We start from the raw sequence: 22,619 nt of genomic DNA, 5'->3' as shown, positions 1-22,619 counted from the left end.
AATTAACTAGTAAGCTAATTCTGAAGAGTGCACACACAAATGCGAAAGCAATAACCTTTGGGCGTCATTAAAAATCAAAAGAATTGAGTGTATTTTGTAAAATTGCTCATCCAAAACTGATTTCCTCACCTTGTCTCGCTCATCAGATTTGTTATGCTCCAAGCGGTGCTGTAAGAGGAAATAGCCCTCATGCAGACCGTCAATGAGATAAAGATCTGTTTTTTTATTTTAGGCGTTTTAAGTAATCGGTCCGTCTATGCTGATTTATTCAATAGTATCTCTGTGAACGTTCCTGTGCTGTCAGGGGTTCCTGATTGTTATGACATTTGTTGGTGTTTAATAGAGGTCAACTTGTTCCATTTTTCCTCATCATAAACCGAGGAACTAAAGAAAATCTGCAACCACACACTAGATACCACCAAGTCTTACACACTAACCCTTTGTTCATCAGATTCCCTGTTACATATTTCCATTATAGATATACTGTATGTAACGGGTTTTAAGTTTACCTTACAAACATTCTTTACAACTTTTGAATGTAAATCATACTCAAAGACCTGGTGTGTGTGTTTCCTTGTTCTGCTGCAGGAGTTTTGACCGCGCTGTAGAGGAGTGGAGGCAGTTCCACTGTGACATGAATGACCTGAACCAGTGGCTGACTGATACAGAGACACTGCTGTCAGAGAGCATTGGCCCTGATGGACAGCTGGACCTGAACTGTGCCCGACAACACCAAGAGGTCAGTAGAGAGTGATGAAGCACGTGAATGTCTGAATACGAGTTTTGTGCAAGCGTGTGTGTGACTGCCTGAATTTACATGTATACTGGTGTGTTTCACATGATTTTCACATTAGCATTTTGTCTCACCACCACAAAGACCTGCGTAAGTCTCACTAAGTGCAGAGTATTATATGTTCTTACATATTTTTTGTCATTATAGAAAACTTTCATGGTATTCCACCTTTGTCATTATAACACTAATAAGTCAAATATAGACTCAGAATATCCCATACAGTATGCTTACAAGCTTAAAGCAAGATTATTACCTTCCCAGGGTGCACTAGTAAAATGTTTGAAATATAAGCAGGCAGATGTTTGGAAATGTTAGACCAGAGATATTTGCATTCCTCTCGTGGGAAAATGGGTGCAATACTGTACCTGATAAACAAACACACTAGCACAGCTACTTGTTCGTTATGCAGAGCGAGACAGCGAGAGGAGAACTGAAAAGTAAGATGAGAAGGGGCCTCTAATTTAGCTTTGTTTGATTTGAAAGCGCTAATTTAATTTCCAAGGGTTAGACTGAGGTTCTCTGAAGCTTGCTGCATTATCGCTGACAGCGCTATCGCCATTAACACCTTTTATCGGTGTGATTTGCAAAGTCCGAGCTCCACTCCATCTGCTCTTTTACATGTTTTCACAGTCGCAGAGATTGATGCGAGGGATCAAGTGGATGGGAATTGAGAGATCAATTAGCTGACTCGCCCTTTAGCGGTCTTCACAATCGCTCACCCTGCTTCAGGGGTCTGTCTTGGCAAGTTAAATCTCTCTTGGTGGAAGTAGAGATTTAGCAGTTTAAATCTTGATGTGCCACAAATCATGCCTCTGTGTCAATCAGAGATTTGCTTGGCGAGACGGACTTGAGCTGGGGGATTTGGACCTGAGTGAATCGGCTTATGCTGTTTGATTGATCCCCGATTCAACCTTTTTTTTGTGCTCATGCTCTCTTTCTTTCTTTTAAACGTGTTTTAGGAGCTGGAGGACGGTCTTGTCAGCCACCAGCCCGTCCTGGCTGAACTGACCCACACTGGGGAGCAGATAATTGGGCAGCTGTCATCCCCTGACGGATCTCTGCTCGAGGAGAAGCTAGACAGCCTCGGTCAGCGCTGGAGAGCTGTCAACCGCCATGTCCTTGAGAGACAGCGCAGGTAATGTATACTTGGGAAAACACACAGGATGTTACTTCTCCTGTGGATCAAAAATATTAAGAGGATTTGGTCAAATGTGGATTTTGACACATATGATAAGTATCATTGCTGTGTGTACAGTATAATGTAGCAAAGAGGTCCCTCTCCATCACCGACGGTCTTTGTTTCTTTATCAGCGTTTGGCAGGTTAACATTATCAGTGTGGCCAATCAGTCTATAACAGTCATTTAAATGGGCCTGCAACCTGCAGGAAATGGAGATCCTAATCTGAGTACATAATGTGTGTGTGTGTGTGTGTGTTTGTAGGATGACTGGAGGAGACCCGGCCCTGTCAGACCTGGTGAGGAGAGGCGAGGTGCTGGCTGTATGGTTGGAGAAGGCAGAAAACGCTGTCAGCTCCTTACCCGTTGCTGCCACCGACAGCAACCTCAGAGAACTCAAGGTACAGCAAGGCCCCAACATGCTCGTGTTAGTGTGCAGGGTTTTTCTATTTCTGCTCCAGAGCTGAAAGATTCAGCTATTTTTATGGTCAGCTCTGACTGTTTTTTTCCTTTTCTTCTTTTCCCCTCTGCCCTCATGTTGCTCTCCGTATCTCAATCACAAGCCAAACCTGTCAAACCCAGTAAACACACGGAGACCTAACTCACGTCTCTTGATTTGTACAACACAGTTCTGTTGAAGAAAATACAATCACTCTGTGTTTTCGGTCTTCATTCCTTCCTGACAACCACCTCAGTCAGACTTTTCCTCTGTGGACAGTGGAGACACATTGCAAAAAGTAGAATAAAGATGTTATGTGGCTTTATGGAACAACTCTATGTTCTACTGCTGACATTCACAGTGTTACTTCTTGATTTCATTTTTCTTTTGATTTATTTCATCAACAAATCAGTCCGTCTTCAGAATTAAGGGTCAGCGCTTTTTCCCTTGCAGGTCCTTGCCGAGGAAATGGATGCACAGAATGAACGTCTCGGATGGGTTAACAAGCATGCTCCTCAGATCCTGGCCAGTCCAAATGTGAGCCATCAGAGCAGAGACCAGCATGTCAGCAAACTGAGAGCCATCAACCTCAACTGGAGCAAGGTGCAAACTTTTTCTTAGTTTGTTATTCTGCCTCGTCTTCCAAGTTTTTGTATCGGGTGAAAGCAACTTTATACTGTAAACATTGAAATACTGTAATGTTCACCGTGTTTTACAACATCGAGACGGCTGCAACACGTCCTGTCCTCCTTGTTTTCTTCATTTGCCCTTTGACGTTCTCTCCTCCTACTTGTTTACTCACCTTCTTTCCTCTGCAGGTGACCCATGAGTTGTTGGACAAAGTCTCGGAGGTGGAGACCAACCTGCAAAGTCATGCCCAGTTCCAGGACAGGATGAGCAGGCTCACTGGCTGGGTCGTCGTCACACACCAGACAATCATGACCAGGGGCTTGAGCCCCGGCCAAGCACAGGTAGATCGCCTGAATACAATACATCACAAGACACCCAACATCACTGCAAATCAGTTTTTTTTATCACAAACATAAATGTTGTACCTAAAGGGAATTCTTTCTTGTTGTAGTCTCTGGAGGCCTCCATGAAGGACAGGAAGAAGGACCTGGAAGACCTGCTGGCTCATTCTATAGAGCTACAGAGACAACAGCAGCTGCTGCCTCAGGAAAAGGTCCCAGTTTCCATAGCAATATGATTTAATAATGACGTACTGCTAATTGTTACATGTAATTATGCCATATTGCTTGTTAAAGTGCCTCAAATGTAATTGGCTGTCCTATTAAAAGCTGATGCACTCCTGTTTCCTGTTGCTGATAATTTGCCATTAATTATACATCCCCATCTCTGGATTCATGCTCATAGGGTAAGGTAGAGGAGCTGGCAGGGGATTGGAAAGCTCTGGATGGTCGACTGAGGGAATCTCTCCAGCCACCCGTCTCTCCATGGACACAGCACCAACATGTCGTCCAGCACCAGCAGCTTGGTAAAGATATCTAGGATTGCACTCGTGATTTCTCTCACTTCTGTATCCCTAGCTCTATTCTTTTATAAATCGTCAGTAGTAAAGGGATGAAACAATGTAACTTCCCATTGAAGTATTAAGCCTTTAATGGGACAGAGGAAATGAGGTATTGGATCATTAACAGGAGGCGACAAACATATAAACATGTACTCGTAATAAGTACTCAGATGGCGGATTTGAAATTCATTCTAGGCTTGGCTTAATCTGGTGCATGAAAATGCAGAATAAAATAACAAATAAGAGGTGAGCAACAAAGTCCTGCTCGTGGAACACGAAACAAACCCTGGTGCCTCATTCATCATGATTTAGTGTGATGACACAATCCCCTGAGAGCCATTGACGGCAGCACCTCCTTTCTCGCTCTAACATCTTAAATGTTCATTGCATCATTTCCTCGTAAAGAAGCTCTATATGTCAACATTACCTGCCTTTTTTTCCCCCCCGTCCCTGCTCCAGTGTGTGCTGTCCCCTCAGCCGTGCAGATGGCCAGCCTGGTTAGCGAGGACCCTCGCCACCAAACCCCGCACACACCGGACAGCGTGGCGCCCACCGACCTCAACGAGACAGCTACCGAACTGGCAAACTGGCTTCTCCTCATCACACAGATGCTGAAGTCTAATATCGTCACTGTGGGGGACACGGAGGAGATCAGGACGACGATGGGACGTCTTCAGGTGAGAAATGGGGAGCAGAGAGGACAGACTGAAAAAGGTTGACGACGTGATTGTGTGATGAACATTCATTAATGGAATAGTACATGTTTTTTTTGTGAAAACTAAACTGTCAAATATCCTATGAGCTGTACACTTTGTGTGACAGTGTGTGCTTTTGTGCCTCGTCCTTGGCAGGTGACAAAGAGTGACCTGGAACAGCGTCACCCCCAGCTCGAGAACATTTTCACCCTGGCACAGAACATTAAGAACAAGACCTCTAATCTGGACGTTCGCACATCCATTACTGAGAAACGTATGCAGAAAGCAGTTTAAAACACAAAGACAGCTTGTTTTTCTTTCATTACAATGTCTTGTTTTCGAGGTGCTGTCATTACTTTCTGTTTTTGTGACTGCATCTGTCTCCGTCTAAAGTGGAGAAGGTCCGCAGCCAGTGGGACAGCACTCAGCATGGTGTCGAGGCACGGCTCCAGCAGCTGGATAACATGATTGGCCACAGCAACTACTGGGAGGAGCAGAGGCAGGAGGTCAATGCTCTAATTGGGCACAACGAAGGACGTTTCCACAACCTTCTTCAGCAGTCCAGCGACCCCCTGACTAAACAGCTTGCTGACAACAAGGTTAGGGAAAAGTTGAACTGCTAGACTTTCTCTCCATGTCCTCTGGGTGTCTGTCCTTCCGCTGGTCATCTGTTGTGAATCTATACCCGTGTCATTACGGTGGATTAGAAATGTACTCGAGGGAAATTTGTCTGCTCACTTTCCTAATTGAGAGAAAAATCGTATACGAAAACCAAACTTTACTTTAATATAAGTATTAGAGCTCCTTTAACGAACTGTATGTCTGTGCGAGGTGGGAATGAATAAATCACCTCTCTGCAGTATCACTTTGAACCCTAATAGCATCCGTACACCACATCATCCATCATTTTAATTTGAGATGATGACTTCTCCGAGAGTTTCTGGAAACGAATTCTGCCTCATGAGTGTGTCCGACGCATTACAAGAACCAAACACTAGAGGGCAACTGAGTGTAATAGAATCCGGCAGGTTGGACACACACAGCTATCTGCTCCTGGTTTGTGTGGTTTTGTGATGATGAGTAATTGTCCATTTAAAATGGTGAAGTGTACCTTTTTGTTAAAAGAACAGGAGGCTGGGGGTCAAATATGGATGACTTATTTGCTAATGCTAAATTTGAAATAATGATATGGCCTCATGAATAACAGTTGTGGTCTTATGTAACCTGCTTGATTAAGTAGAGGTTAGAATAACAATGTCAGATTGCTGAACAGTGGAATAGCAAATGTCTTTGTGTTTCTAGTGCCTGAAGTTTAATTTGATTTTATAAAGTTTGTCGAATAGGTCATTCATAACTAAAGCTGATACCAGGCCAAAAGGGCTCTGCCAACAGGGCCCTTCACAGTGACACGGAACTGTTAAGTCACATTTGTCACATTTTCAGTCCCGGTGATCCTAATGCCACCGTGTTGATTGTTTTATAGGCGTTCCTCCAAGACCTGGGCCGAGGCCAAGCTGCAGTTGTGGCCTTCAACGAGCTGTCCAATCATCTTTTGCGGGAGTATTCTATTGACGACACCAGGAGGATCAAAGAGGTCACAGATAAGCACAACACTGTCTGGAACAGCATCAACAACAGGTGTGCGCGCGCACACACACACACACACACACACACACACACACACACACACACACACACACACACCTGTTTACCTGTGCATGCAGTTTGATTGTGTCACATGCGGGGGCTGCTATTGCTGCCAGTACTTAATCATGCACTGCCTGCTACGGCAGTTAAACTCCTAAATCTTTCTACATGTGAAGTCACGTATTTGACTCATCGTTATTGATCGGCAGGGCAAGTGACCGCCACGCACATCTGGACAGTGAGCTGAAGGGCCTGCAGATGTCTCTCAGGGAGCTGGAGTCCTTCCTCAAATGGCTCCAGGAGGCAGAGACTACGGTCAACGTTCTGGCCGACGCCTCCCAGAGGGAAGACCTGTCGCAGGACTCCGCCCATGTGAAAGAGCTGAGGCGACAACTAGAGGTAGGGCTATAAACAGATAGAGAAACCTTCCGTGTGTGTGTGTGTGTGTGGAATCTATGCACAGGTGCTAGCCTATTATCTCAGTGTCATCCTCTATTAGCGCATCCTTCACCATTAGGTGCGTGCGTGTGCGTGTGTGTGTGTGTGCGTGTGTGTAAGTGGCGGGTTTAAGGTGTGTGAATGAGAGGGCATACAGAGGGCGTGTGAGTGCTTGTATGCATTGAGTGCTGCTCATTGATCCTCTTGTCCTGTGCTGCTTAGGAATTCAGTGTGTGTGTGTGTGTGTGCGCGCGTTTATGTGTGTGTGTGCTAGCGCTCCCTCACACCAGCTTGTCATTTACCCAGACCTCCCTTCAGGGATCTGTTGACACACATCATCTTATGCTTTATGTAACGTTTTAATCCCCAAATCGCTCCACCTCACCCTTACAATGGATAAAACGGGTACTGATAGTCTCTGTTTTGAAATGCTGCCCCTGTCAGCCGCGACCTCATCTCTTTTGGATTGTACACTGAGGGGCTGTCATTTGCACAACCTCCTTTTCAGATGTTGGTGTATGTGTGTGTGTGTGTGTGTGTGTGTATCCAAGCTTCCTCTTGGTCTTCGGATAAACTCCTTGTCCCTGAGAAATTGCTGCAGTGTCGTACATCTTCTAGAGAGACCGAAAGATTAAGGCCAATAACATTTCTTTGGTTTTATTGTCTTGAATGGCACAGTTCTATCACTCCCGTTTCCAGGATCCAATTAGTTAAAAGCAGGCCAAGGTTATAGAAAAAAAATTACAATGAATCACTGCATGAATGGCCACAAAGATTTCTGAGGATTCATTAACTTGGTTTGGACGGGAGGCTGAGAGCCTTTTGCAGCTCATTGTTAAGCCCTGGCTGGATATGGTCTTATACAATTCTGACCATTGAAAAAAGGATATTATCATCACTTTCAACTGCCCGTTACAGGGATCTATATTTGTTGCATCAAACATGATCCATAATTTTAAGCCCCACTGTCAAAGTTGTAAAAGGACACTTTCTTTATACTATTGCATTTTATTCCTAAAAAGTCATCTCTAAGATCAAGTGTGAGGTAAATATGGTTAAAGTAATCAAGCTGAAATGTAGATTACGCAACAGTCTGAGGCTAATATCTCTAGAAATACTGGCACATTAACATATCAGATCTTATTGAGTTGATCATCACATACCCTTTTTTTTAAATGTTGATCCTCATTTTGTTTTTGTCTAAGTTGGAGTCATGATTTATGGATGGCACTCGTGTAGAAAGTGGAACAATAAAACCACCTTTGAGCCTCAGGGGATGTGTGTGGACACGGAGAGATGTCTCCACAACCCTTTTATTAACTCGCAGTGATTGCTCTGCCACCGATGAGTGTCGGCTTTCTTTAATCACAATATTTGGCCACAAGCCATTGTCATTCTGACTTCTTTTTTCATAATAAAACTACATTTAGTGGTTTTAGGAGCAGCGACAAATATAAATGTGGCACATTAACGGACATTTCCTGAAAACACAGAGGCTGAATGGATATTGAACAACTCTCAACGGAGACATGTGATGCACTCATGATTGACTGGACCACAGGATTCACCAGCTTTTGTTTGTTTGTATAAATAACGCTATCTGTTTCCCTCTGCTCTCCACTCTTTATGCTAAGCTAACTGAACCACCTCCTGGCTCTATAGCCACTACTTACTGTACACGAAAGAACATGAAAGTGCGATCAACCTTCTCTTCAACTCTCAGCAAGAAAGGCGAATACTTATATTTCCTAAAATGTAACTTCCATTCATATCTGTTTGCTTTTAGACTCTTGTAGATTGAATACTTAAAACACATTTTTAAGACGCTTCAAAGTGCTTCACTGTATTAATGTTTCACGATCTTGGCATCGGAGTTACAGGAGAGCATTATGGATAAAATCCTTTATTAATGTGTCGTACAATGTGGTATAGTTCATTAATGGGGGTGAGCACATTATGTGTAAATCCAATTTTGTCATAAAGCAGTCCTGCTCATTAATTTTCAACATTGTCTTTAATGGTGCATTACATCCGGAGTCATAATAAAAGGATAGTTACCGCTGACTAATTTCATGTCATCTCGTAGTACATAATAAGATCATATCTCCTAACTGTTACTGGAGCCGGTATGTGTGGTATAGCTTATATAAGACCCCCCATCACAGCACACCTCGCATGTGGAGTGATGGGGGGTCTCGCAATGATGGCATCAGCAGAGAAGTGCAAAGGTGCACACAGCGGGAGGAGCTGCTTTTTAAAAAATCAAACTCAACTTCTGCATCTTTCGCTGTGGGCATCAGAAATGTACGTGTGTGTGTGTGTGTGTGTGTGTGTGTTGACCACAGCAATGTGAGCAGCAGAGACATACATGCCCCCCCACCAACTTCTTAGCTGAGACCCGTGTCAGCGCCATTTAAAACTGAGCCCCCGACGCAGAGTTGGTACTTTGTGGACCGATCGGAGTGGACGCTGTAGCCAGTTAAACCTTAACTAAACAGAGCACCTCAGTAAGCGCATCATGATCCCCTCTCCAACTGACTGTGTGTGTGTGTGTGTGTGTGTGTGTGTGTGTGTGTGTGCACACACAGGCCTCTCGGTAAATGATGATTACTCTAGCTGGCTGCGCAGGTAAGCCGCGTGTTGGTTTAAAGGAATTTGTTTGTGTTCATTTGTCCTCCTCCGCCTCGGAGTCTCCCTTCATCTGTACGAAGAGACACGGCAAGCAAGGGACCGAGTGCTGTGATGCAACCCCGTAGTGCGCGTATGTGTGTCAGTTTGTGCTCATTTTAAATGCACGAGTCATAGTTACTGGCAGCCGTCGGTGTGTAGCATGCTGCCGTTGGGCAATACAGATGCTTTTTTTTATTTTTTATCCTCACTTCAAATAGATGCCCCATGTCTTGTGGTTGGGAGAAAGAGAGGCTTTTTTTTTTTTTTTCAGCAGCACTTCAAATGAAAGTCAAGAGAAGGAGTCCAGGACAACATGAACGGGTTTAAAATCCCCAGCGAGTGTGATACTGTGTGGTCAGTGGCTCTGCAGGAGCTGAGTGGCTGCTTTATGATAATCTCTGCTGATTGTTCACCTCTCTCTGTTTCTTCTCCTGCCTCTTTGTCTCTTGATGTCATCTCTCCGGTGCTTCCAACGGATTTATTCTCGACAGATTAAACCGTTTTCTGCATCGATAAAAGTTGCTTAAAAGCCCCTTATCTTCTCTTGCCCTTGTCCTCCTACCTTCTCTTCCCGCTGCTCTATTTTCCTCCCACTTTCATCATTTATCTGCAGTTTTCCAGTAAGACCTCGCTCTTTTCCTCTGATAGTCTTTTGAAAGCTGCATATGGGCCACACAAACACAACACATAACAAACACATGTGCTCTCTCTGTCTCTCTTTCTCTCCTTCTCTCCCACACACACACACACACACTGAAGTATTTTTATTGCCGCTGTGTTTTTCCTGTTTCAATAATCTTCAGTGTTTGTCAACATAGATAGTATTTTGGATTATTACAGTGTAGATGTATGCTTTGGCCATCTGTTTTAAATACTTATATGAAAGTGCGGTGCAAATAAAATTTGTGGGAAATAGTGTTTGATTAGGCTCATGGGTTTAAACACTATACGATACCAATGAGCGTCAGCTGGCAAATGGAGAAGAGGCTGATTTAAAAATGCTTTGTTGTTGCAACTGGGAATTTGCTGAATTGCATTGACCCTTAATCTGAAAGTCCGGCATTCGTGGCACGCACATCAGAAATTTAAACTCTGTGATTGGACGTTTCCCAAATGCTCTCTAACTCTACACACAGGTACACAGGTTTGTAATTTTTTACTTCTATCAAAGAAACAGATTTATTTTTTATTTTTTAGTTACTCAGCTTTTGTCCTCATGATTCAACCAGGAGAGTTTCATGTCCATCCATGCCTTGGATGTGCTCAGTCACTAACATTGCCAAGGCAGAAGATGAATGGGACATTTACTTCCAGGAACCCTGGACGGTAGAAATAACTCCTCCCTCTCCGTGACTCTATTGTGTGTGTGCATCTCATTTGTGCACCGAGTTCTCGCTCAGTCGCCCTCTCTCGCTCTCTCGCTCTCTCTCTTTCTCTCTGCCTGTCTCCCGCTCATTGATCTGTTGGTTGCCTTGCGTATAATGTCATTCTACCTTCACGGCAGAGGCAGTGTTTGTCCTCCCTTACACTGCTGCTTTTGATCCGGCTCTCTCCCTTTTCTTCCTCTGCTCTCTCTCTCTCTCTTTCTGTGATCCAAAAGGAGTACTATGTCCCTCCTTCTCTCCATCTCTCTCCGGATCAGTGGCAGTAAAAAGTGAACCGCGCACGATCAGCTTCTCTTCTCGTCCAGTACAACTCGTGCCTTTCCTCTCTCCTCTCCACCTTTGCTCGCCGGCACTTTCCACTCTTGTCTCCCTCTTGATTTTATTCCCCCTCTCGTTCTTTTTCTTCTTCTTCATTCCTTTTTTTTTTTCTTCTTCGTCACCCTCCTCCGACTCTGCCGTCACAAGTGATTTGTTTGATTCTCTTCTGGCTCTGCAGTCGGGGGGTGCAAGTGTGAATGTCCGCGTGGAGGAGAAAGTGAGTGTCTCGTCTTGTCCTGCTCGCCGGCATCGTTTGTGTGTGTGTGTGTGTGTGTGTGTGTGTGTGTGTGTGTGTGACAAAACATGGGGGCATGCTGAGCTGAGTACGCTCGCGAGTGTGTGTGTGTGTGTGTGTGTGTGTGTGTGTTTTTTTCTCTCTCTCTGTGCATGTGTGTGTGTGTGCGCATCACATCAGCTTGGCTGGGGTCTGGTCGGCAGGCTAGGGAGAGGGAGAGGGAGAACAATATGAGCGGGGTAGGGCAGTGCTAGCATGCGGACCAGGAGCAGGCTGCTGCAGAGTTGTAGCAGTCTTAAGATGATGGCCATGGTCCGGACCTCCCTCCAGAAAGTGGTGGTCTTCCTACACAGGCTCCAGAGGATGGCCATCTCCTCGCCGCGCTACCAGAAACTCTGCAAGGTACGTGGAATCCAGGAGAGAGAGAGAGAGCGGCCGGAGGACCGGGAGTTTTTGTTTTTGTTTTTCCATCCTTTCCTTTTAGATTAGTTGGAAGTTTCAACATGTGTCCAGTTGATTCTTTTCAATTCATTTTTACTTTGCTCTCAAAACTTTCATGGCAGGTTTTGGAGGCTTTTGGATTTGTTTTTAAGGCGATTTTTTTTCCCCCAATGTAAATGTCACAAATCAGGAATGGCTCGCCAAGTAATCCATCTATGCCACATCCATGTGATTCTCCTTTATTTTGAGTCTTTTTTTATCCATGAGTCATTTGGTTGTCAAGACATTCTGTTCCAGGAGATTTTTCTTTTGCGTCTGTCACCTCTACAGTATGTCGTTTAAAATACATATATATATTATATTTATATATGCAGTATATACCTCACTGACTTGAGGACTTTTCACACTTTTTCTGCATAGCAAATAATGACTCCAACGGTGTGTCCCTGTCGTGGTGAGTGTGCACCGATGTCTGTGTGTCTGTATATTGTCTGTTTTCAAGTGAGTTTTGACTCTGTCGTGGTGCAGGCATAAACAAACTAACAAGGCAGAGAGCAGAGGATGTGCTGTCTTTGAGTGAGTGCATCGTCTTGAGGCTTTGCGGTTCGCGGGGGGCATCCTGACAGGATATACTGTGTGAGTGAAAGGAGACATGAATTCCTCAGTTGTTCAGAGGATTGATGGGAGAGTTTACTCTATAATGGCCAGAATGATTAACTCCCTTAATTCAATTAATTTACCCAAAACGCACGCAGCAAATTCATTTGAAAAGAGTTTAACAGACTTGTGTTCTTGATGTTTAATACAAAAAACAAAGCCAGTCGTATTACAGCTGTTTGTCAGCTCTGTCGAGTTCACCGTAGAGGAAGCGATCGCTGCTGTGTGGTGGACTTGTTGTCATTTTCTACCACTGCTGTTTACTGTTGATTGCTGATCTTCATTGCTCTCTCTCTTCCCTTGCACAACATTGACCCGCTCTCAGTAAGAGGGCAGAGGGGACCAGCTGTTGAGATTTGACAGTGTGAGAGACTAATGCATCAGACCAGGTTCTGATTACACGCCAGCTTCAATCATGCTCCAACAAACATGTGGTGGTTGGACTTAATCCATCTTTAATCCATGAATCCATCGCTCTTTAGGGCGCCAATCTTTTTTTTTTCTAGTGCATGTGTTTCGCTGGTTTTATCAGTTTACTTTGTATTTATGCCAAAGCGTGATGACGATGTCAATTTAGTGTATTTTAGTGTATTTTACAGGTTTGGTTCACCTCTCAAGTCTCCTAAAGAAAGGGAAACATTGAATGGATTAGATAGATGACCCAAGGACAAGACTCTGTGAAAAATTGAGTGCGGGTGAGAGCAATAAACTGATCTTTCGGCATCAGTAATTTCTTTCTCAGTTATTTATCTTGTTGATGCTTTGCTTGTTTCTGATTGTTTAGCTAATTCTGGGGAAACCAATTGAAATCCGATCATTCCTGCAGCCCTGCAGGTGTAAAGAATCTGCGCATTCAATACTCTTTTCTTTCATTGTTAAGATTGTAAATCTGCTTATTTGGCTCCGTTCAGCACCCTTAGGCTACACCTTCCTGGAATGCGTCCCTACCGGTGGGAGCCATCAGTCATTCCACACTCGATTACCCTCCCCTGGGTTGCATCAGTCATTCCAGCTTCGTTTGGCCTTCCCTTGGGGGGAATCAGTAATGCCGGGCTTGTCCTGCCTCCCTAGGGTGCGCTCACTGGCTGGCAGACTGGAACAGTGACTTCTGCGTGATGGATTTGCTCGGGGCTCACCCTCTGGGGTCGGGCCATTCTTTCTGCTTCAGGACAGCGCTGGTCCTAAAACAGCCCACATGGCTGTTGTCTGACTCGGGATGATACGCACTTGAATAAACTAGTGGCCTCCTCTTATATTGATTTAAATGATACACAACCACTGAGGGAAATAACTTGAGAGAAGTTATGAAAAGCGTCAGATTAAATATTCTTTATTTTCCATGGGAAGATAATGTATCGATACCAACCGGTACCTGAAAATCATCATATCAATAATCACCAGCTGATTTGTCTGACCAAATCAACATTCTGGGTTTTATAGTACATACAGGCTTTATTTTACTCTTGGTAGCCCAGTTAAGCTGCAAAGCCAAGCTCATCTTCTAAAACGTAATGACCGCCATCATATTGGTCTCTACTATGTCTCAACTGGCAGGATAAAGCAGGCTGACCGCCGTGCCAGTTCACTAAGCTATGAGTGATGGGGAACTTTATAAAGTCTCCTGAGTCATAACCAACTAATTGTTTTTTCTTCTTCTGTTAATCGTGCTTTGCTGGTAGCGTTTGGGTCTTTGTGGGCCCCTTTAACAGCACTCATTATGTTGATGTATAATACATCAGACTTTGCAGACTTTGCAAGCAGAAGCCATTTAGCTTCAACAGTTTTTAGAATTGCATCTATTATTTGGTGCTTATATTGTGTTTTTTTTTCTTCTCCCGCTTTCCCAATTCAAAGCAATAATGTTTAATGAGCTAGTAGGCAATTAGGGGTATTTTACATCTATACAGTGCTGCTCCCCAAGGCGTTGTTTATGTGTATGGTCCTATAGTGTATTTATGCCACACACAGAACCGCACTCCCTCCCATTGAAGACACCAGCTAAATTCCTTAAATGTACATGTGAATCATTGTTCCGTCCTGATTGTTTCTTTTCACATTAACTTAACTCTCGGTCCTTCTTCTTTGCTTGCATGCAAATTTGTGCCATGACTAGTTTACTGGTTAAGAGCACTTCTGAGTAGCATGCCTGGTTAGCTCACACTGAGGCACACAGAGGGCCCCGGCAGCTCATCTCATCTCCTCACTTTTGCTCCGTCTCCGTCTCTCTTGCTGTGTGTGTAATCACTAGCTGCGAATTGGCTGAAGTAGCCACCTCCCTCCTGAGGAGTGTCCTCCTACTCTCATTACTGTGGCATTGGCTCCTACTGTTTGTGTGTGTGTGTGTGTGTGTGTGTGTGTGTGTGTGTGTGTGTGCATCCAGCCAAAACCCACTGAAGAAACAGCCCTAGAGCCTTGACAGAGTGTAGTCATGCCATCTCTTTCCTATTGTTTTTCTGGCAAACATGTTGGCCTTTGTCCTCTACACTCCATCCACCTTTGCTTGTGGCTCACTGTTACCCCAGGACAGGTGACTCAGGCATGGGCGTGGAGCCCAGCTGCCTGCCCTTCCCGTCCTTGAGCTCCAACGGGGTCCTATGGGTTATTAGCAAGTGTTAGCATTAGCAGTTAGAGCCTCAGGTGCCGCCAGATAACCCCCCCACTCGTCCCACTGTTACCTGGCTCGCACTCAAATCACAGATTTTTTTTGTTTCACGCCTGCTTAGACAAATTTAGTGTACGGACACACATGCCCACAATGCATTCTGTTCTCTCACGCACATTTATTCACTCAACCACAAGTATATATACACACACACACGTACACACACACTTTCTTACTCCACAGCTAGGCCAAGTGATGAGTCACAGACGGGAATTATATGGGAACAGATTCATAAATGTCGATCATTTAAATTATTTAAATTCATCAAGACAATATTGGGAGAGAGCAGGGCCAATACAAGAAAATTAAGTCAGGATTCTGCTCCCAATCAACATTACATGTAAATGACCGCAGCTGGACCTGCTAATGGCAGTGGTGGTGATTTGAAATAGCACTTAAATCATGGATACAGCACAGAGTCGAGCTGTTTTCCTGTTCTCAATTGGCATTTCTGGAGCAAGTGACCGTTTGATTAGGAGGAGAAACTCCCCATGTAATTGACAAATGCCATCCTGGGATTAGATAAAAGCTGCAATAAACTACATTATATATTATTAGATGCAAATATAAATGGAGAGAAAGTTGTTCAATCTCCCTGCCTCACCCCCCCCCCCCCCCCCTCTCTCTCTCACTCTCTCTCTACTTTGTCTCCAACATCCAGTAAACCCATTTATTGAGCCATTGTTGCTCGTGTGCGTCGGGTTTGTGTCTTTGTGCACTACAGCGATGGATTTTGTGCACACACTTCCATTAGTGGCTTTCAGGCAGCAGCAAGCTAAACCTGCTAATGCATGTGTGGTTTATCGTCTGATGGAATTTAACGGTGCTGGACGCTCTGTCACCACAAGCCCTTCAACATGCGATGGTCAGGGCAACAGCAGCTTGTAGCCAGGGTGGAGGGAGAAGGAGGGAGAGACAGACACAATGCTATCCATGGAGAATTACATTTGTATTTATTTTATGGTTGCATTAATATTGCTTCAAACCTTTTCCGTATTGGTTAGATATCGTGATCGAAACTGCATTGAGTAAACAAAATAGATTTTTACAGGAAATGTTGAGGTCTGAAGCCAAAAGGCGATTAGCTTAGCTTAGCATAAAGACTAGAAGCAGAGGGAAAAAGATAGCCTCAGAAATTCAATCTTTGTCTCGCACACAGCCATACAAGAACTATATTAGTGTAAAATTGTCAAAGTTACGTAGAATATTTAAAAAAAGACAAAGTAATGAATGCTAACTTTCAGTAGAGTACTCGACTTTATACTTGAGGCTACAGACGCATTTCAGGTGTGCACTAAAGGTACTGAAGTTCAATACACAGCTGTACTGAAACACTTGTTTGTTTTCAGACAGCAGATTCAGCCGAAACTCTGACTCACCTGACATCATGATCTATGGCCGGCCCAAACTTCCAGCGCCAGATCACACCAAGTTGAGACAGGATAAAGACTGCGATGTCCTGCAGGCTCAGTGGACAAAAGGCACATTCCACATAGCATTCAACTCCGTCTCAAGATAGAAAGAGAGAGAAAAGGGGACACATTGACTTAGAGTGACCGGAGAGAGGCAGGAGGCAGTGATGTTGCCAGCTTGAAGTCTCTCTGACCTTCCACTTCCCCCCCCCCCTTACATCGCCCCCGGCCCGTTTGCCACACCGAGTCTGGGGTCAGCCTAAGTGGGGGGAATAAAACGAGGGGTGCAATCATTTTTTCCTTTGCTGCTCCTTCTATTCCTGGTCTGACGGTCAAGCTACAGGGACGAGGCCTGAGCTCTGCACCCCCGCCACTGTCCCTCCCTGCCAATATCTATGGTAAGCACACAAAGTCGGTGCTGACTCACAGCCCGTATCGTATGTGAGCGTCTGTACCTCCGTGGTGCTGACAAATATCACAGTTTCAGATTGGAGGAGTGATTACGACGTGTAATCCTCGCTCGAACACACTCACACACATAGTGGCCCCACCCAGCCAGCCTCACACGCACACAATCGATAACGTTAGGCCGGAATAGTGATCAGAAGGGTATAGACCTATTTATTATTAAGCAGATTTGACCTGGAAATCACATACTTCTTTCGTCCTCTCGCCGTTATTTTCTCCTCTTTTCTCCTTCACTTGTCCTGCCCGTCTGTTTACCCACTTTTACTTCAACACTTATTCTTTCTATTTAGTGTTCCTCTACCGTCTGGCCATTTTTCCTCCCCTGTCAAGGGTAATTAATTCCTTAAAAAGAAGTGGCACATTTGCTGAGAGATAAGTTTGCTCCTTTTACGTCTCAGTGGTTTGCCATTTAATTTCTGTGGTGCACTTAGCCCAAAGAATAGTATTTCCTCTGCTTTGTGGAAGACACATTTTAGTGATTTACCACAAAAGTCTTTGTTTTGCTGTTTCTGAGTGTTGCCCTTTTGGTAGAGACAAACATATATTTTTTATAAGGAATCAACCTATTAAGCATTTGTTAGCTGGAAAGTATGGCGCCACACTCTCCCCTCATGCTGTACCTGTCTGTTTCCTCTTCTGTTGCCTCTTCCAATTTCCCTAAAACCAGCCCTCAGTAAGTTAGCATATGCTCTGGCTCATATCATCCTCTTTCCATTCATGCCGTCATCTGCTCTTTGCATGCCACTCCTAAATCATTCATGCTCTCCCTCTTTCCTCCCATCCTCCTAAAACCCTCTGCCCATCTCTTCCTCAAGTTTTACACAGATGGCGTCCATGCTACTTGAACATGCCTTGATGTCACGCTTATGACGCAGATCATTACGTGCTGCTGAAACATTGATCAAACCCTTTCTATGACACGGTAACGTCTAATTAGGCAGGGTCAGATCTTCTTTGGGGGGCCAGTTTCCATCACTGAAACTCACTGAAACTCCCACATCATATGTGGTTTCGCTTTAATTCGTCTGTTTTGCTTCTGTAGAGCTTTTTTGAGTGATAAAGAGCTTGCTTAGCAGCCTCTTTAGAATGCATGAGAGGATGTAAAAATCCTCAGGTTAATGATGAAATACAGAAATACGTCAACAATGTATCAAAGAAGACCTTACTTAGTGAATCTTCTGAATACCTTGTTGATCAAAACATTGAAAATTCAATTAAAGGTAGTTGGGGGATTCAAAAAAGGATGCAGAAGAAGTACAACAGAAAAAATAATACCAAGGACAAGGTACAGTGTTGGAGGAAATAACAGTGTGCGTTGGTTAAAGGAGGCGCATAGTGCAGTGAGCATCCCCTCAGAGGTAAATTCGATGTCGCGGCAAAACAAAAAGTTACTGAAAATGGTTCCACTGTTATATCACAGGGAGATTAAAGATAAATCGTGCTATATATAGTTTGTAATCTGCAGGAGGCTACAGCCTGCAAGAGGAGCCGGAGTCAAAATTGATATGATGGGTAGTCGGAAGCACTTCACAGACATATTAGAGTTAGCATAATATCTTAACTTTGCCCAAAGGAGTTCTTGCTGTTGACATATAGTTTGTGCGCAAAGCAGCTTTTGGTAAAACTAAAACGACACATTAAATCAGAAATGTCTCTTTCACACCTCGCGGTTAAAAGATTAGACACGAGACGGCTCCGTCAAATGTGTGATATTCAAGGAAGTTGACAGCGGGATCAGAGATGACAGGAAAAGGATCAGTGTGAGCAGCGAAAGTGTTTGTGGAAGACAGTCCAACATAAGCTTTAACTCCGCTTGAGTGGTACCTTCACACATCGGACCATGGACATCAAAGGGAATTCAGAGCTGTTAGACGTGACGAGGAATCACATTTGATTCACCACAGGGCTGCAAGTGTGGGTGTTCATTAGTTCAGCGTATTTCATAGTTATCACCCAAATGTCTGAAAAGAGGGACATTTTCACTCATCACCCCGGAGGGGATGAGTCTAGCTTCCCCGAGAAGGAAGCAAGGAGGTTGAGTCAAAAAGCAACAGAGGACAGAAAAACATGACAGAAAAGAAAATGGCTGCCAAGTTTGTTTTGCATTTTTTTTTCGGGGAAAGAACTGAGGTGAGGCAAGACAGACCATGGTATTGTAGAAGGATAGAAAATGAAAAATATATTTGACAAGGAGAAGTTGGGAAAGATGGGAAGAAAGAGGATGAAGAGACGAGAGCCCGAGAGAGGAAGAAATGGTGGATAGAAGTGTACAATTGCTTTTTACATCTTTGAGGTTTGCAGGGTTGATTTGAGGGTCACCGGAGAGTCAATCTCACACACACACACACACACACACACACACACAGGATCGATCCAAGTGCTCATTTTCAGTCAAAAGCATATTCTCAGATTGGACATGGGGTGAAAATTCATTTATTGCTTCAGTACATCGACTACAAGGACTTCATTTTCACCGATTGCCTTGCTTCCCACTGTGGACAAAAAAGAAATACCAGCAAAGCCTATTACACATCTGTAGCAGTTTACAGCCAGGTAGGTCTTGTTGAATGTCTCCGTCTTTTAGTCTCTGTGTGTGTGTGTGTGTGTGTGTGTGTGTGTGTGTGTGTGTGTGTGTGTGTGTGTGTGTGTGTGTGTGTGTGTGTGTGTGTGTGTGTGTGTGTGTGTGTGTGTGTGTGTGTGTGTGTGTGTGTGTGTGTGTGTGTGTGTGTGTGTGTGTGTGTGTGTGAGTGTGTGTGTGTGTGTGTGTGTGTGAGTGAGAATTAGTGTGCGTGCCAGTTTGTGCCTGCTAAATATCATTGGGATTAGTACCGGGGGCTTAATTAAAAAGCAATTACCTTTGGTCGCTGTGGGCGACGCGTGGCGAAGAGTAGCTCGACTAATCTGGTGAATGGTGCGATGGACCCTCAGCGTGCATCACACACACAAACACGCACACAAATTGTGCAATTGTCTGCTGAATTAAAGGAGGATTAAAACAATTGTTAATTAGTGAAGAGGGGTAGAGGCTAAAACGGTCGAGAAGGGGCTTCATTCCCCTTTGCCTCTCGTAGCCTCTGTGTGTTTGTTTGTGAGGTTAAAGGGGCAAATGATATGCCCAGAGAAGAATAAAGTCAAGTTCTCCGTCGGGCTAGTTAGCATGCTCTCTCCTTCCCTCTGTCCGTCTCTCTCTCTCTTCCGTTTTTGCTCTCTAAACCCTAAAATAAGTTTGCACAGTTAGCACCAGAGCAAATCTTTTAATTGTAAAGCTTCAATTAGATGTTGCTAATGGTAGTAATTAGATCATCTCTCTGAGACTCACTGCGAAGTGCCCTTGAAGAACCCTGTATGCTGGAGACGGTAGACAGAGAGAAATCTGCCATATATATGTGTGTGTGTGTGTTTCCTTCACTGTAACCCTGACGGATCTTTCTGAATACAAAGGATGCTTTGTGGTGACTCGTAAAACTAGAGATTTATGTGTGAAGGTTTTGAGAACCTTGGGGTGAGGTTTGGGTAAAGGTACAGGTATAACAGCATATTGTTTGAAGCTAAAGGATAGTAAATGTAAGTTGCTCCCAGCAAGATGTTTGAAGGTGCTAAAAACGAACCCGAGCTGTACCAACGGCTTTCAAACCAGACCTGAGTGAGTTAGACGCTTGCTTTGAAAAGGTTTTCTCACAAATAAAAATACATAAACTGACAATAGACCAACACATCATATAGCACGGCACAAAATAAATATAAGTTCTACTCGCTGATGAGCCATAGGTTTAGTGGCAATACACAGATATGAGTCAACTACCAGCATGTAACACTAAAGGATCTTAAAATAATCTGCCTGACCAATTAATAGATCAACTATGCCTTTTCCCATATCGGCCAGATGAACATGGCTGGTAAACTCTAAATGTCTTTCTGAGTTGAACTTGTAAAAGGTCCAAACAGTTCGAATCCAGAACAGAACTTTGTACCAACACAATGGCGATGCCCTTTAAGTGTAGGAGTTGTGGAGGAGATGGTTTTAGTGCCGCTCTCCTCTGGTCAACCGCCTTGGCTGTGCTCAGTCCCTCCCCCTGTTTCCCAGTGGGCATTGTGTAGCCATCAGCAACACATTACACACACCGATTTGCAGAGTCAGGGTGTGAAAGAGAGAGAATTTTCTTATTGAATTAGATTTGAAAGTAATCCAACCCAGGCCCAAAGCTTTTCGCAACAAAACAGACCCAGCGCACGATCTGTTGTCTAGACCCGTCGGGTTCGGGTCAGAATACTGAACTCTACTCTGAGCTGAGACGTGGTCAGCCTGTGTGTGTATGTGTGTTTGTGAGGACACAATGTTCTCACAGCAATAGTAAAATCAAGGGAGGCCTCCAAATTGAGATCATTTCAAATGAAGTGTGAACTATTCCTCCGTTTGGGCTCATAATTAAGAAGTGGGTCAAGGTTAGGGTTCATTTTAGGATTCGTGTTTAGAAAAGATTTTTTTGTTATTCCTCACATAGATAGAGCTAAAGTGTGTGTGTGTGTGTGTATTCTGTTTGCCCTCAAGTTCATCGATTTGTGGTAGTTCATCAAGATTTAATTTTGGATTGATGTTTTCCATCCCGGAGAGAGACCATTAATTACTACTAACCACTCTGGGAAAATACACACAAACACACACGCACACGCACACGCACGCACGCAGAGGAAGACACCTCTACCCCTGGCTGATGTATCGTAATTGTCCTCTGTCCTCTTTCCATCCTGCCATGCTCTATTTATAGCCCATTTTAGGCCCCGCCCTGCCAGACAGTGCCATGGCAACTAAATGATTGACAGGGCAATCGACAAGCATGCTCAATGCATCTGGCACTCTCCTTCCTCCTGTTGACCTTCCCTGTGACATCACTAGTGTCTGACTGTCTATAGTTCCACTGCGCGCTGCCCGTGTGTGAGATCATAACTCAGTTCGTATGGCCTTACAGCTCGCTGCCAAATGTCCCCTCTCATGCAGAGAGAGTACCCAGCTCACGGAGGGGATGTGCGCTATAAAACACTCACTCACACACCACCTTTACTGTGCTTGACTACATTAACTACTTACCCTTTACCCTTAACCTGTGTGCCTGTATATTAGCCGGGCTGTCAGTTTTTATTCAAAGTTTGAATTACCCTTTGAAGTGAAGAAAAAAAAAAATGAATCAGTTGTGCTAATTATGAGAACACCTCAGATGTAAAAATGGTGGTGTAGATAAAGGCTGTTTGGTGACGTTACTCAATGTCGCACATTTAGGTTGTCACTCGAGTGAGGCAACTGAAAGAAACAATGTCGGTTATACAGTATATGCTTTAGATATATTACGAACACGCGATATGTTTTGATATTATCTTAGGTATGAAACATGCCTTTTAATCCTCAAGAACATAAGCATTCGAGCTATGCCCAACTCATAATAGCGTAGCTTAGCGGTTCTTAGCCTCCAGAGTCTGCACACAGGAGGTCAAGTGTTTTGTTTTGCTTCGAGTAAAAAGAATGTCGGGGTAATGAGAAAATCAGCAGCAGTAGCTGCACTTTGAAAGAAAAGAGCATCACTTACAAAAACATAAACCTTATCTGAAAATGCTGTCACTCTGATCCCCAAGGGAAAAAACAAAGTGTTTTACATGATA

General features: G+C 44.1%; 1 protein-coding gene across 4 annotated transcripts in view; it reads left to right on the top strand.

Annotated features, from left to right (window-relative positions):
- Nucleotides 1–22,619, top strand: part of utrn (utrophin) — a 159,402-nt gene that overhangs the window by 47,735 nt on the left and 89,048 nt on the right. For all 4 annotated transcript variants that reach the window (XM_076083598.1, XM_076083599.1, XM_076083600.1 and 1 more), the window contains 12 exons: nucleotides 589–739; nucleotides 1,753–1,928; nucleotides 2,235–2,370; nucleotides 2,862–3,011; nucleotides 3,227–3,379; nucleotides 3,490–3,591; nucleotides 3,783–3,903; nucleotides 4,399–4,616; nucleotides 4,791–4,908; nucleotides 5,028–5,233; nucleotides 6,118–6,272; nucleotides 6,491–6,680. In XM_076083598.1, coding sequence (XP_075939713.1) covers nucleotides 589–739; nucleotides 1,753–1,928; nucleotides 2,235–2,370; nucleotides 2,862–3,011; nucleotides 3,227–3,379; nucleotides 3,490–3,591; nucleotides 3,783–3,903; nucleotides 4,399–4,616; nucleotides 4,791–4,908; nucleotides 5,028–5,233; nucleotides 6,118–6,272; nucleotides 6,491–6,680 — 1,876 coding nt within the window. The remainder of the gene's footprint in view (nucleotides 1–588; nucleotides 740–1,752; nucleotides 1,929–2,234; nucleotides 2,371–2,861; nucleotides 3,012–3,226; nucleotides 3,380–3,489; nucleotides 3,592–3,782; nucleotides 3,904–4,398; nucleotides 4,617–4,790; nucleotides 4,909–5,027; nucleotides 5,234–6,117; nucleotides 6,273–6,490; nucleotides 6,681–22,619) is intronic.

Source organism: Anarhichas minor, unplaced genomic scaffold (genome assembly GCF_050575085.1).
Source record: "Anarhichas minor isolate MPS153535 unplaced genomic scaffold, ASM5057508v1 ptg000136l, whole genome shotgun sequence".
NCBI lineage: Eukaryota > Metazoa > Chordata > Actinopteri > Perciformes > Anarhichadidae > Anarhichas > Anarhichas minor.
The sequence above is the reverse complement of the archived record's forward strand: the minus strand, read 5'-3'. Positions and strand labels throughout refer to the sequence as shown.